The sequence below is a fragment of the Orcinus orca genome, chromosome 2, assembly GCF_937001465.1.
Source record: "Orcinus orca chromosome 2, mOrcOrc1.1, whole genome shotgun sequence".
In the NCBI taxonomy this organism is placed as follows: Eukaryota; Metazoa; Chordata; class Mammalia; order Artiodactyla; family Delphinidae; genus Orcinus; species Orcinus orca.
Genome location: NC_064560.1, coordinates 64018177 through 64034156, shown reverse-complemented (window position 1 = coordinate 64034156; position 15980 = coordinate 64018177). Strand labels below are relative to the sequence as shown.

General features: G+C 47.3%; 1 protein-coding gene across 4 annotated transcripts in view; it reads right to left on the bottom strand.

The window, feature by feature from the left end:
- NTRK3 (neurotrophic receptor tyrosine kinase 3) overlaps positions 1-15980 on the bottom strand; it is a 386619-nt gene that overhangs the window by 267780 nt on the left and 102859 nt on the right. For all 4 annotated transcript variants that reach the window (XM_049707010.1, XM_049707011.1, XM_004284778.3 and 1 more), the window contains exon 4: positions 5797-5865. In XM_049707010.1, coding sequence (XP_049562967.1) covers positions 5797-5865 — 69 coding nt within the window. The remainder of the gene's footprint in view (positions 1-5796; positions 5866-15980) is intronic.

Here is a 15980-nt window from a genome sequence, read left to right as displayed (position 1 = left end):
GCCTGATTTTTCCCAGTGGCTTACTTGACAAGATGTGGTCATTCATTATTAAGTAGCTGTAAAAATACAAATTACCCACCTGGGTGGAAAATACCAGACAAGTGAGAGTCTTGGCCAGGCTGCTTCAAGCTACATGTGCTTTATTCAGTTCTGCCTCTTGTCTGAGCCCTGCACTACTGCGTATCCCAACATCTCAGGGGTCCCCCAGAAAGGTGGACGGTGCCACAGCGTCCTGAGGCTGGCAGGGGAATCCAGTGAGATATGTGGGGTGTGTCTTAGACCCTTCCAGGCATGGGCACGCTAAAAGCTTGTTTGTTTCCCTCCGACTTTTTCCTCCAGAAGGCATGCACCATGCGACCTGGTCGTTTCCTCCAACCCAGGGTCTCCTGGAAACTGCAGAAGAACTTTGCGTTCTTCCCGCCATCCCTCTGGACTCTCCTCCTGGACAACAAGACATACATACGGCAGAAAGCATTTTCAGTCTCAGAACAGATGCCCTGGGCATCTCACCGAGCAAATCCACTATCGTCTTCATATCCTGACAAGAGGGGTCAAACAGTGAGGTGGACCAGAAGCAAAGAAGGGCAAGTCCTGGGTCTAAATGATGCTGTCCATTCTCGCATGAAATCAGGTCTGGAGCAGAGGGGCCTTCAGCCAGGGCTTCAGGGGCAGACTCAAGGAGCCTAAAGCAAGCCTTCCCCTGCTCCATCAATAATGCAGGCGGCCCCATGAATCATACAACAGCAGCTGCTTCACAGCAAAGATTACCAACACCCAGCCCTTTCCTCAAGATGGCCCAGGGCCTAATCGTAGGGCCCTTGGGGCTTCCCACAGATTAACTCAGCCCCATCCGAGTTTGTGCACAAAGACACTTTGCTGAACAGCCAAGGCCAAGACTGAGTGTTTAAAAAACACTGATTCCCCACTAGTCATCACTCTGGTTTTCTTCCCTCCGCAGCATCAGTGCTGCCAGTGGCAATCCATGGCCAGGTAGTGAAATATGGGGAGGGGGCCCGAATCTGTTGTCACAGAAGAAAACATGCCCAGAGGGCACCCTGGAGATGCCAACAGTCCTGTGGTTAAAAAAATATCCAAACAAAAGATCTGAGTTGAGCCAGTTGTGTCACCTTGGGCAACTATAGTAGATTGAATAGTGTCTCACCCATCCCCCAAAATTTGTCAAAGTCCTAAGCCCCAGTAGCTGTGAATGTGACCTTATTTGGAAATAGAGTCTTTGCAGATATAACCAAGTTAAGGATCATGGATGAGATCATTCTGGATTACCGTGGGCCCGAAATCCAGTGACTGGTATCTATATAAGAGAAAAGAGGGAAAGATCAAAGACAAAGAGGAAGATGGCCACATGAAGACGGAGGCAGAGACCCGAGTGGTGCTGCCACAAGCCAAGCAACACCAGGAGCCACCAGAAGCTGGAAAAGGCAAGGAAGGATGGTCCCTAGAGCCTTGGAAGAGTGTGTAGTCCTCCTGACACCTTGATTTTGGACTTCTGGCCTCCAGAAGAGTGAGAGAATCACTTTCTATTGTTTGAAGCCCCTAGATTTGTGGGAATATGTTAAGGCAGCCCTAGGAAATGAATACAGCAAGTATTCATTCAGCCTGAATTCTCCAAGGCTCTGTTTTAATGTCTGTAAAATGGGGTAATTGTGCTCAATCTGCCTTCTTCACAGTTACTATGAGGATTAGTGATAATATATGTTAACGTGCTTTGTGAAGTAAAAGGGGCTATAAAGAGGCCCAAAATGATTATTATAATAACAGTATTATTAACATGATTGTTGAGTGATTTTGAGAGCCGTGGCAAGTGGTCAGGGCCAGGACTGGGGGAAGGAAAGTGACAGGATCAGCACAAACCCATCCCCAAAATTGAGTTAATATTTTACCAAGTCGATTAAATCTGTAAATTATACCAGAGGTAATTATCACTTTGCTTTAAGAAAATGAAATATTCCAATCTATTTTAATCATGTCTGCTCCATGCATGCAGGGTATTAAGAGAAGCCTATTCGAGATACACTAATGGTCCTTAGGGTATTTCTGGAGGGTTTCTGTGCTGTGAGTTTATATCCTTTGGTGCCTCTTGCCTTTGCCTAAATGGTATCATGGGATTCAGAATCCAAGCTTCTTTTCTTTCCAATTCATTCTTTACCTCTAAGTCAATCTCTTTGATTCTTGCTCAGCTTTCTGGACAGACTGTTCCCATCTTCTCGGTAAAGTGAAAATACCATCTTGCCATAAACAGAAACTTCGGAGAGCACTTTGCAACACCAACTCAAATTTCTCCAAACCCATGCCATTGAAAGAGTGCTGGCTACTCAGAAGCCAGTCTTGAAATATGCTTCTGGTTCCATCAGTAAGAGAAAAACACAGCCTGGACAGTTGAGAGGCGGGCCAGGTGCCCGGCCAAGACCACACCCTTCATCTCACAAAAGTAAATGAGAAATGAGTGAAGGAAGTCTCTGGCACACGGTAAGGGCTCTGAGATGCTAACTTGTTTGGATTTTTTCCCCCTTTGATTCCTCTGAGGGGACCCGCCATCTTGAGTTCTGGCGGAAGGGGACGCATAGCATGAGGGCTATGGTGCTGAGTTGGGTAAGGAAAGAGCTGGTCTTTGAAAACAATAGACCTGGATGGTGGCAATGCTAATAATCACAATACTAATTCCCATTTACTTGCCATGTGATGTTGGACCAGTTATTTCACTTGGCCAAGCCTCCAATCCCTCATTTGTCAAACTGGGTTTAAGCATACCTCCTCTGTGGGATTGTTCCAGGGGTGAGACAGGACCTCGTATATATTAGATACTCAATATACACCTCTTTTTTCTCCTTCTCTGCTACTGGAAAAGTTGTAGACACTCAGCCCTTCTGATGGGGAATCCCAACAGCATTAGTTCTTCTATCAAGGATCAGAGGAGGGGCTGCTTGGGGCAGGCAGAGATCCTCAGTGATGGAATAAAACATGCTAAGAAATTGTTGAATGCCCTAGCTTGCTCCTTCTGTTCCTGCAGAAGGTCGCTCGAAGCCTCACACTTCTGCCCTTGTGTTCTTCTGGCTGCCACAGCTCATAGAGCCATCTCCCTCTGGCCTCTCTCCTCTAGGGCCAAAATTCTTTCTTCCTGGAAATACCCGACCCACGCCCACAGCCCAGCCCACAGGCTCCCCTGGGCAGACTCTGGCAGTCTAGATGGCTCATGGCAGATGGCATCACGTGGACTAACCAGGAAGTCAGACAAGAAAATATGACCGACTCTTCCATTTGCCAGGAACTGGGACTGTTTGGATTTTAATCACAGCCACAGCTAAGAGCCAACACGCGGCCCCTCCAGCCAAAAGATAAATTTTCCACTCTCAACATTCAATTCTTCCTCGAAAAAATAGACCCCTACCAGGGTGACTGCTCCTTAGAGGGGGGGCTTCTTTATTTTCCAACATATTTTTTTTACTTATTTAACAATATGACAGAAATAAAATACTCCGTGGACATGGTGGCTCTCACACACTGACTCACCCTGGAGGGAACGTCTTCATTCCCCCATAAGTCACATCCAGCTCACTGGTGTATTGATTCACAGGCAAAGATGAATGCAGAATCCCATGATCCTCTGGGAGAAATCTGACATTTTCTTTAAATATATATCCACAGAACAACTGTTTCTAAAACTCCACGAAACAGGTCACCGGGGCAGCACGCCATCGATTTCGCAGCCAATGATTTTTTTAGAAGGAGCACTGAACATTTTCGCAATAATTCAGCCAACAGTAGACCCAGATGTCCCCTGGAGAGATGCTATCCCTGGCCTCCCACAGATGAAGGGGCAGGGGTCCCAGGAGAACTGGATGAAAGACTCCAATTAGCTCCTTTAGGGCAGGGTTCCTGGTCAGTTTTAGAGCAATGTAAGGAAAATCTGCAATTGTGCATTTTTATTTCAAGTTACTGTAGAACAGATCGTTGGATTGAAAACAGATTGAGAAAGTTGGCAGACGGCGAAGCATAGTGGTCAAGATCTTGAGTCCACGTGCTACCATTTAGTTAATGGGTGACCTTGACCAAGATACTAAACCTTGCTAAGTACCCCAGTGTCCCCAAATTTGAAGTGACAGTAGCCATTCTGACTTGATAGCATTGTTATAAGGATTAAATAACTTTCGTAACTCAATAGATTACTTGGCACACTGCCTGGCCCAGAGTAAGATCTCAGAAATCAGTGTTAGTGGTGATCAAAGCAGTCATGTTAATTTACCTCTAACGTCTTTTCCACCTACAAAGAAGGGAATGAACACAATGCATCAAGTTTGACAGTCTGACACTGAGATGTCTGTGACATTGTCCAGTTTTCCAGTGTTTTATAAAAAAATAAGTACACATGCACCTTTTCCCAAGCTCAGGTAGGAGTTTTTATTTGAGTACAGCTGGATGGCAGCCATGTATGACTAAAGAACTCTGATCACTAGAGCTATTGTGCTCATAGCAGAGGAGAAGCCTGGTGGGAGGGGCAAAATCCTAAAGCAGGAAAGCAACCCACAACAGTCTTGTCCTAAACTCTCCAACACTGTCAGAGACCATCTCTGTACTTCCCATCCCTGGAATGGCATTTTTAAGCATCATGTAGGCACTTGGGTCCATAAGGATGAGTAGGGTATGTACAAGACTGTCATGGAGATGTAAATATTCCCTTTCCTGACCAACTGGGTCAGAAAAGGTAAGGTTATGACGCATCCTTGAACTCAGGTCTTACCAGGTGGAGGGAGAACAAGTTGAAAGGCCAACAGCATGGGCGGGGATCCAAGGCCATTCACTGCCTCTTGGTAAAGGATAGAAAGCAATCTGCATTCAGTGAATTTGGATCTGAGTCATCAAGTAAAAGGGAAGACACATGAGCAGTGTCTCTGGAACCCTGACTCCCTAACTCCATCCATGCCTCATTTCCTTTTCAACTTATTCCTTGATTTGTCCCCTCAACATAATATGCCGTCCTTCATGCACAGAGATGACCCTGATGACTCACACATCAACATGACTTATTTTTTCCAGCAGGGGTCACAAGTTTTCATTCATCCATCCAATGTGTGTTTGTGCAAAATGGCTGGCTGGGGTGGGAGTACACTGGTCAGCCTCGGAATGCAGCAAATCTAAGCAGTCCACAAGCAGACTGAATAAATATATGGGCTTAGTCCCTCCAGGATGCCCATACTCAAGCCAAATAGGCTGACAGAAGATCACGAGAAGTGGAAAATACATGCAATCTGAAGTCAAAGGCCTGGGTTCAAGTCCCGGTTCTGCCAATCCCTAGCAATGTGATCTTGGCTGTGTTTCACATGCCTTTCTGGAGCTCAGAACCCTCACCTGAAAGTGTAGAGATACCTTTTATACAGGAGGTATGATAATACCTACCTCCCATGACATGTGATGATAAATCAAAGGTCATGTAAATGAAAGCACACCTAATAATCTATTTATATATTGCAAATGTTATTATAACTTGATAAATTATCTTTATTATTATAAATATATATAAATATAAATGTTATTACTAACTACCAACAGATCACAAAACTAGGTCCTGCTAAGAGATGAGATTCCTATCTTCTGAAATGTATTGTGCCCAGAAGGAGCATCAGAAATCAAGGGATGGGGTGGCTCACTCTCACTGAACATGGTACACCCACACCATCCAACCCAAGGAGCCCCTTCAGGTGTACTCCCAGCTTCAGGTGGCTCCACCCAACCTTTGACCACCACTCCACCAACATGGACAGTCTTCAAAACTGAACTTACAATTCCCGAAGACTCAGCGTCTGGAAGAGCTGCCATGAGAGTGTGGTGAGCCGGTTACTCGACAGGTTTCTGCAAGATTGACAAATAAAGAGGAAATTAAAGGACAATGTGGCATGTCATGCTCTCCGTAGTAAGTGTGGTCATCTCATGGGAGCCTGGCTTTGTTGTTCTTCTCCACTGCTCCCTTCGGCTAACAGTACATCTGACAGTCGAGGCTACAGATCATGTCTGGAGAGGATGCTGAGACCTTTTAAAAGGCAAGGTTTTACAAATCAAATGAAATAAATAAAAACTTCTTAGTCATTCTCCCATATGCTCTCACCACAATGAAATTTCAGAGAGCCTTTTTAAACCCACCCTTCTACAGGAGGACAGAGAACTCTCAGAGTATAAGGTATACAAACCAGCAAGCATTCTTTTTTTTTTATTTAAGTAGAGTTGTTTTACAATGTTGTGTTAATTTCTGCTGTACAGCAAAGTGATTCAGTTATACATACATACATATATATATATATATATATATTCTTTTTCACATTCTTCTCCATTATGGTTTATTATAGGATACTGAATATAGTTCCCTGTGCTATACAGTAGGACCTTGTTGCTTATCTGTTTTATATATAGTAGTTTGTATCTGCTAACCCCAAGCTCTTAATTTATCCCTCCCCTTTTTTTTAGTTACTGAGGTATAACTGACTTACCAAAAAAGCTGTACATATTTAATGTATATGTCTTGATGAGTTTGAAGATAATATACATCCATGAAATGATCGCCATAAACAGTGCCATAAACTTAACTGGCATCTCTAAAAGTTTCTTCCCTCTCTATTTTTTTTTTTAGTGATAATAATATTTAATGGAAGACGTACCCTCTTCCCAAATTTTTAAGTGTACAATACAGTATTGTTAACTATGCACTACTCTGTACTAGAGATATCTAGGACTTCTTCACCTTGCATAAGTGAAACTATTGTGCCCTGTTACCAACAAACATTCCTTTTTTTTAATAGATTTATTTATTTATTTTTGGCTGTGTCGGGTCTTCATTGCTGCGCGTGGGCTTTCTGTAGTAGTGGCGATCAGGGGCTACTCTTCATTGCAGTGCATGGGCTTCTCATTGTGGTGGCTTCTCTTGTTGCGGAGCATGGGCTCTAGGCGTGCGGGCTCAGTAGTTGTGGCTCACGGGCTTTGTTGCTCTGCAGCATGTGGGATCTTCCCAGGCCAGGGCTCAAACCCATGTCCCCTGCATTGGCAGGCAGGTTCTTAACCACTGAGCCACCACGGAAGCCCTCAGCAAACATTCTTAACATTCACACAAGTCGAAAATACTCCGCAGGTCACCTACAATTCCTTCAAGCCAGTCCCTCCCTCAGCAATCCTGTCCATCAATAATCAAGACATCAGCTTTTTTGTTCACACTTCTGTCCTCCTCCTAATGGCTTTTTTTTTTTTTCATTAGGATGTACAGGGGAAAGGAGTAGTCATTAGTCTTCTGAATAAAAGAAGAAACACACCCATGGTTATTACTTTGCCAGGCTCAACAAACAACTTTTTTTTTTTTTTGCGGTACGCGGGCCTCTCACTGTTGTGGCCTCTCCCATTGAGGAGCACAGACTCCGGAAGCGCAGGCTCAGCGGCCATGGCTCACAGGCCTAGCCGCTCCGCGGCATGTGGGATCTTCCCAGACCGGGGCACGAACCCATGTCCCCTGCATCGGCAGGCGGACTCTCAACCACTGCGCCACCAGGGAAGCCCCTCAACAAACAACTTTTGATGTGGCAACAGCCCTTCAAGGCAGTGGTTGGAGACGGCTACAGCTGAAGTGGCACCCAGGAACCATGTACTTATCTAGTGATGAGAAAGGAGAGCGGTAAGAATTGCACTTAGGTAAATACCTATTCACATGCACACACGTGTGTATAAGCACGTGTGTATTTATGTCCATTAAACATGTAGGTAATAAATGCAAACACAGACTCCTGCTTATACACATATGCATATGCTTACAGGTGCACCTATATCTAGAGGACTTCTATAACAGATATTTGTTGAGAGCCAAATATAGGCTACACTAAGGAACGAGGGGGTGGATGACAGATAAGGTCCCTCTGGAGCTTATGTTCATGTTACAAATGAATAAGCAAGAGAAGTGTAGTTTGTGATGAGCAGAAGGAAGGGAATAAGCAAAGTGGGGTAAGTAACTGATGTCGGAGAGAGACGGGGCTACGTCAGAAGATGCTTCCAGAAATGCCGTCTGAGAAGGAGATGTCGGAGCTGAGAAGAGGAGTGAGAATGAGCCTAGCGCCAGGGAAGGTGTGTTCCAGGCAGTGGGAGCAGCAAGTGCAAAGGCCTGAGAGGGACTAGGGGGCCAGCAAAGGGCCCAGTGAGGAAGGAAGTAGAAGAGTGGTCTAGGATAAGCAGGAGAGGGGACCCGCCACACCCACCTTGCTGGTCAAGGTAAGCCACACGGATTTTACTTTAAGGAACAACGGGATGGCACTGGCTGGGTTTAAGTAGGGACGTGGCATCATCTAATTACCATTTTTTAAAATAGGAACCCAAGACTGTAAGTCATCAGAGCAATTAGGAGCTGCTGCAGTATTCCAGGCAAAAAGAGAGAGTAGAGACAATTAAGCTGATGGAATTCAAGCTAGGTGGGGGAGGGAGAGCTGCCAGAACTTCCTATGGGATTGGATCGGGCAGAGGAGGGAGACTTGAGCAACCAGGAGAGTGGTGATGTCATTTAGTGAGCCGAGGAAGGCTCAAAGGGGTCCTAACTGGGGAGCAGCGTGGGGATCAAGAGCCTCCCCCTTGCAGACACTAAGTTTGAGATGCCTGTTAGACATCCAAAGAAGAGAGATAAGATAGCTTGTTGGATGCCTGGGTCTGGAGCTCAGGGGAGAAGTTCAGGCTGGGTGAGGTACAGACAGTAGACACAGCTCTTCAGAGGAGCAGATATTCAAACACAAGGACAAGCTATGGGATAAGGCTTCCCCTTCCCATTTGAGGCAGCTCTGCCTTTGCCAGGCTCAACAAACATCTTTTTTTTTTTTTTTTTTTTTTTGCAGTACGCCGGCCTCTCACTGTTGTGGCCTTTCCCATTGCGGAGCACAGGTTCCGGACGCACAGGCTCAGCGGCCATGGCTCACGGGCCCAGCCGCTCCGCAGCATGTGGGATCCTCCCAGACCGGGGCACGAACCCGTGTCCCCTGCATCGGCAGGTGGACTCTCAACCACTGCGCCACCAGGGAAGCCCCTCAACAAACAACTTTTGATGTGGTAACAGCCCTTCAAGGCAGCAGCTGGAGACAGCTAGAGCTCAAGTGGCACCCCAGGAACCACGTACTTATCTAGTGATGAGAAAGGAGAGCGGTAAGAATTGCACTTAGGTAAATACCTATCCACATGCACACACGTGTGTATAAGCACGTGTGTATTTATGTCCATTGAACATGTAGGTAATAAATGCAAACACAGACTCCTGCTTATACACATATTCATGGGTGACAGCCCATGACTGTGTGGGGGAGGAAGACCCCATTCTTGGGGTGCAGGGGACTGGGGCGAAGGGAAGGTGTCCAGTAGGTATCACCCAAGTTTACTGTCCCACTCTCTCCCCAGTCCCCAGCACTCTCTCCTTTCAGAGTCCTTAAGCCCATAGCCCTTGCTAGGAGAGCCTCCCATAGCCCCATACTGTCACCCACTTCCTCTCTGCAGGACTGTAAAGCACTGGTGTGTGTGACAACACAGGCTCTCACTAAAAGACTATAAACCTCAACCCATCCACATGCTCAGCTTCACAAAACCCCTAACCATGGCGCATCTTATTCCTACAAACGGTCTCCTTCCCCCACTGACAGGAAGGAAAAGGGTGACAGAAGAACTGCATGATGGCCACTTGAGGACACCCAGGCACCCAGCTCCCTGCAGAGCAACTCCTGATTGGGAGGGAGGAACAGGGGATCAGACACGTACGCTCATCAAAGGCGCTGACCTTACACCAGGAGCTGGAACTCGGGGTCAAGGATAACAGGCTTCATTACCTGTTCATGGTAATTCTCCATTACCATGAGCCGCTATGATGTTTCAATAAAGGTGAGTGCCTCACCCAGACAGAAGTCTTCTGTTTTGTTTTGCTTTTCTTGGTTTACTGTCTACGCACAACAGCATCAGGGGCAGAAGTTAGACAAGGCCCGGGGGCCCTGAGCTCTCTGCCCGACTCCAGCGCAGCCTGGAACAAAGCCTCTGGTTCTAAAACTGAGCAGCAGCTCCTGTGAGAGCGCCGGGAACGCCAGACGCACTGAGCCCTGGGAAACACGCCCCGTCCCCGGCTCCGCCCCCGGCCGGAAGGAGGAGGCGGGAACACAGGAGCGGTCCCGGGGAAATGGAAGCCTTGCCCACCTCCGAGGGAGAGGCAGCCCAGGAGTGTGCCAGTAGTTCTTGGGGGGCCCGAGGCAGGGAGCGGGTTGCCAGCAATGTCCTTTCACAAAGGTCATGTTTTGCTACATTAGGCATAAATGTCAAGAGAAAATTGGATTCTGAAAGAAAGAAAATAACAGGCATTCTGGGCAAATAAAGAATAAGAAATAGCATTATCTCCTTATTACATGTTAGAGGGGAGAGGGGGCCTGGGACACCTGGTAAGGGGGGAGATGGGCTCTGGCTCTCCCAGGGGTGTCTCATCTACGGCTTCTCCCCACCCTCCCCCCACCCACCAAGCCCCACCTGGAGGAGAAAGAGCCCCTCTGGATTCCTCCGGTTCTTTGGCCAGATGGAGCGGCCACAGCAACACTCGTGGGCTCTGTCCACGACTGCCCTCTCCCCTCCCTCCTCCCTGACGGTCCCAGTGGTGCACAGACCACCTTCTCCTTCTGCAGTCCAGATACTCTCCTTCTCTCACCCTCTCCTGCCCCCCTGCACCATCTCACAATCAACAGCTGCCATTCACCAAGGGCTTACTAAGCACCAGCTACTGTGTTACCCACTTCTGCATTCATGATCTCATTTAATTTTTACAGCAACTCTACAAGACGGGTATTGCTATTATCTCCATGCAACAGATGAGGAAACTGGGGCTCAGAGGTGGCCAATGAAAGTTGAACATCTCTGAGTAGCCTTAACGTGAAGACTCCAACAACAGGCCACAAGAGGCATACCCAGGAACATTTGCAACCAACACACAGACATGTAAACGCCCAGGTACACATACACACAACCCAGTGTGTGTCCCCAGAGACACAGACGCTGTGCTGCACAAGTCCCAGGAGGAAAGCAGTGCGCACAACCTGGGCAACCGTACACAGCACCCTGCCAGAGACACACGATAGAAGCATCCAGCCACAGAGACAAACAAACACACAAAAGACAAGAAAGGCAAACATACACCGCCAACAAGGCAAGCAGGGCACACCTCTGGCCATCCTGCCTTCAGAGGCACTTATAACTGCTCATGTGCTGGGCAGATGGGAAAGAGGCAGGGGGCTTTAACCAACTTAACACCCACTTAGAACTCACTTCCCCTGATTTTCCTTCTAGCTGATGCCTCACCTGTGTTCACCTGTCATCAGTTTTGATGGGCCGGTTACCCCCCTCACCAGACAAAGGTTTAATTAAGAACCTCTGGGCCTCACCGCAGCCCTGAGCCTCCTCCCTTACAGATCCATTATCACTCGTCTCTGACTTGTGCTTGAGTCAATGGCCAGTTTCCAAGTCACCTGACCGTTGGAATTAATTTGGTGAGCAAGATATTACGAGATGATGCATCAAACACTTTCCCAAAATCAAGCTCCATGACCTCGCCCCCGTATCTCCCACCTGAGAGTACCAAACAAAGCCATTAATTTTGTCCTGCACTACTGGCTCATTCACAGCCCAGACTCTGGGGCCCAGAGTAATGAACCATGGCAATGCAGCTACTGGGTCCTCTGGAAACAGGGAGCCAGACAGACAGGTGGCCAAACTCTGAACCTGAGGAAGAACAGGCTGAGATGGCCCCTCCTGCATTAGCCCTGTGGTGAACAAGGGGAACCTCAGGATGGGAAGCAGTCCCATGGCCCTCCTAAAGGGGGTGCCCAACTGCAGCAGGATGGGGCCCCACAATTGGGAAGGATGTCACCCTCTACCCTGGGAACTCTACCATCCAACAAGAGGGTCACTCGAGATGGACCCTGCAGCCAAGAGAAGCCGACCAGATGAATCCTTCTGTTGCCCCAAAACAAACTGCATCCTTTGGGGCTGACAGTTGAGAAGGAGAAACTGATTCCCATCCACAGTGATCCTGAAGAAGGTACCATGGATTTCCCAGATTAAGGGTGCGGCTGACTTTGGAAGTACCTCCTCTTGTACCAGCAGAGGCAGGCCCAGGGGCAGGCTGTGTCTTAGGTCTTAAGTGTCTTAGGACACTGAGGAGTGTGTAAGGGATTGTTGGATGCAGGTGCCCAGTCGTTCCTGTGCTATTAAGCCAGGCTGCCCCACCAGCACCATTCAGTCGGGCATCTCCCCTGTCCACACCACAGACCTTTGCTGGGTTCGCCCTACTGCCACTTCAGCTCCTGGACGTTCACTCACCTCTGCATCTCCTTAGTCCCTCTCACTTGGGTTTTATCTTCTGTTATGACGGGCTGGACTGTGTCTCCTCAAAATTCATATGTTGAAGTCTGAACTCTCAGGACCCCAGAATGTGACTGTATTTGGAGACAGAGCCTTTAAAGAGGTACTTAAGGTTAAAGGAGGCCATTGAAATGAACCCTAGTCCGATATAACTGGTGTCCTTATAAGAAGAGATTAGGCCACAGACATGCACAGAGGGAGATGATGTGAAGACACGAGGAAAAGTCAGCATCTATAAGCCAAGGTAAGAGGCCTCAGAAGGAACCAACCCTGCTGACACCTTGATCTTGGACTTCCAGCCTCCAGAACTGTGAAGAAATAATTTCTGTTGTTTAAAGCACCCAGTCTGCAGTGTTTGTTATGGCAGCCCTAGCAAACTAGTATACCTGTCCTCAGCCCCGCTTTTGCCCCAAGGTCCTGACAGTTGGCTGCCCAACTGTGATTCCTGAAAGCCTCCAAAGTCATGATTTTCAGTCCCTCCCTCACTCTGCCTATGTCCCATCGCTCTAGGGAACCAGCTTCCCAACCAGGGTGCAGCCATGAAGATGCAACATGGCATCCATCCACTCAGTCAGCTCCCTGCTGGGCATACGCAAGCCTCCTGCTGCAAAAGATGGTTATGAGAGAACACAGAGACCCAGGGGTATGCTCAGCTGGCATCCTTAATGGTGAATGCCATGGTCACTGACTTTTCCTAGAGGATTCACGCTGCTGCTTGCAGAAAGCACTATTCTAAGCACCGTATGGGCTCAGAGCAGCAAGCATGGCTCCCCAGAGAGCAACAAAGGTCCAACCCCTCCTGCTTTCACAGGCTCCCATGGGGGCTGTGGCTTGCTGGCTGCCAACATCATGATGTAAATATGATTTCCTCCATCCATGAAGGCAGCATTAGGAAGATGCAATTCTTCCTTCCTGAAGACCCAACACCTCCTCAGCTGTCTGTCTCTCCCCTTCTAACTTTCCCCATGAAAGAACTCTCTCCTCATTCTTCCTGAAGACAGCCAACTCCCTCCCCGGCCATGCCACGCCAAGATTCTTTTGAAATTTCTGAAGGATCTGGAAAAAAAAAGTCAAGAAAGGAGAATCCTTCATGCAGCACTTGACCCCACAGAGAGTTGCTAAAAAGGAACAAACCATGGAGACAGACAAGGCTCACAGTCTCCTCCCCGCTTCTCCGAGAACCAGGGAACTTACAAGTCATGATCTTGAACTTGGGACTTTAGGCATATCAGCCCAAACCGAAGATGCCTGCAGCCCCCCATGAGGAGCAGTTAGGGTGGCTGCCATCAACCTCCTCAGGTTGAACCAACCAGTGGGAAGGAAGGAGGCTCCAGGCCATCTCTCCACCAAGGCCTGCTGCCCACCCCCGAGCCCCCCTGAGCCAACCCCTTAAAATCCAGCGCCTGTGATAAGGAAGCAGATGCTGCTGCCCTGTGTCCCTCTTGGAGGCCAAGAAGTATTTTTCTACATCATTGACATATTTGCTTTTCCCTCAATTAAATTGCTGTAAGAGGGGGTGTGGGTTAAAGCCATCTGAGCCATTTTTATTCAGCTAAATTACACTGGATGGCTCATTTAATGAACTTTAATGAAGCCAAAATGCTTTCTCTAATCAAATCTCAAGTGACGTGAGTGGTGTCTTGACCTTAGATCAGGAGACTGCAGGCAGCTTTTCCACAAGGCCCTGGACTGAGCTAAACCAGGGTTTCCCAGAGAATGTTCCTAGGAATCTGAGATCTGCCATATATTAATGGATATGACAAGGGAAAAAGTTTCATGTTGCTTGAAAAATGTGGTACTAAATAAAATTAAACAGGCTTATTTACTGCAGAACTTCTCAGAGCCTTTACTAAATGAAGGATCTGACCCATTGAATCTCTCAAGCTTATTGGCCCACAGAACCTCCTCCATGGAATTCTAGCAAAAATATCACCCCACATAATATACTTAGAGAAATGATCATGGTGATAAGAAGTATATATTTGGTCCTTATCCACGGTTCATGGCTCACAGCTCCCCAAACGCTTGGAATTTCTTGAAGGATAAGAACAACAGGAGCACCCTTTCTTATAACACTCGGTGTCCTGTCCTCAGTTCCTAAAATTGCTTCAGAGGACAAAGTGACTTTCGGAAATCCCCTAAAGATGGAAGTCTGGTTGTCAGGGGAACCAACCATGAATAGAGGGTTGGGACCTTTCATTCCCACCCCTCGATTTACTTTGAGAGGAAAGGAAATCAATCACCAATGGACAATTGTGCCTAGGCAATGAAGCCCCCATGAAGCCCCAAAAGGACAGGGGTTGGGGAACCAGAACACTTCCCTTTGTGTCAGGCCCCAAACTCCACGGGAACAGAGGCTCTTTTGTTCAAGACCTGGCCCTTTGTATCTGTTCATCTGGTTGTTGATTTGTATCCTTTAATATCTTTGTAATACACCAGTAATCTAGTGAGTAGATGAGTTTCCTGAGTTCTGTGAGCCACTCTAGCAAATTGATCGAACCTAAGGAGGGTGTCATGAAACCTCTGATTTATAGCTGATTGGTCAGAAGCCCAGTGACAACCTGGAGCTGCGATTAGCACCTGTAGTAGGGGGTGGCCTTGTGGGACTGAGCCCTTAGCCTGTGGAGTCTGATGCTATCTCTGGGTAGATAATGTCAAAATTGAGTTGAATTGTGAGACACCCAGCTGGTGTCCCAGAACTGCTTGGTGATGTGGGGAAAAAAATCATGTTGGAATTGTGTGCAGATTCATTAATCGTTGGGTGCCAAGGTCAGCAAGCTATGGCCTGTGGGCCAGCATTCTGTTTTAGTAAATACAGTTTTATTATAAGACAGCCACGTCCATTTGTTTACACATTGTCTAAATCTATGGCCCAGGTGGAATAACAGTCCTCCAAAATGTCCACGGCCTCATCTCTAGAATCCGTGAATATGTCAACCTCTATGGCAAAAGGGACTTTGCAGATGTGATTAACAGTATGGATCTTGAGATGAGGAAATTATCCTTAATTATCCTGTGGCCCCAAAGTAATCACAGGGGTCCTTAAACATGGAAAAGGGAGGCAGAGAGGTCAGAGAGAGATGAGACACAGAAGAAAGCACAGAGGCAAAGAGGGTCAAAAGCCAAGAAATGCACATGACCTCTAGCAGCTGGAAGATGTGATGCCACGGATTCTCCCCGAGCCTCCAGAAGGGAACCCGGCCCTGACAACACCTTGATTTTAGCCCAGTGAGACCCATGTGGGGCCTCGAACCCACAGAGTGTAAGACACGCAATTTGTGTTTTTAAACCACAAAGTCTATGGTAATGTGTTACAGCAGCAATAGAAAACAAATACAAGTCACTTTTGCACTAAAGCAGCAGAGTTGAGCAGTTGTGACAGAGACCAGATGGCCCACAAAGCCTAAAATATTTAGTATGTGGCCCTTTATGAAAAGTATGCCAATCCCCGAGCTAGACCAGCACCCGCCAATACCGCAAGCCACACATACTTTTTAAAATTTTCTAGGAGTCACATTTTAATAAGTGAAAAGAAAAAGGTGAAATTTGTTGTGTTCATATATTTTACTTAACCC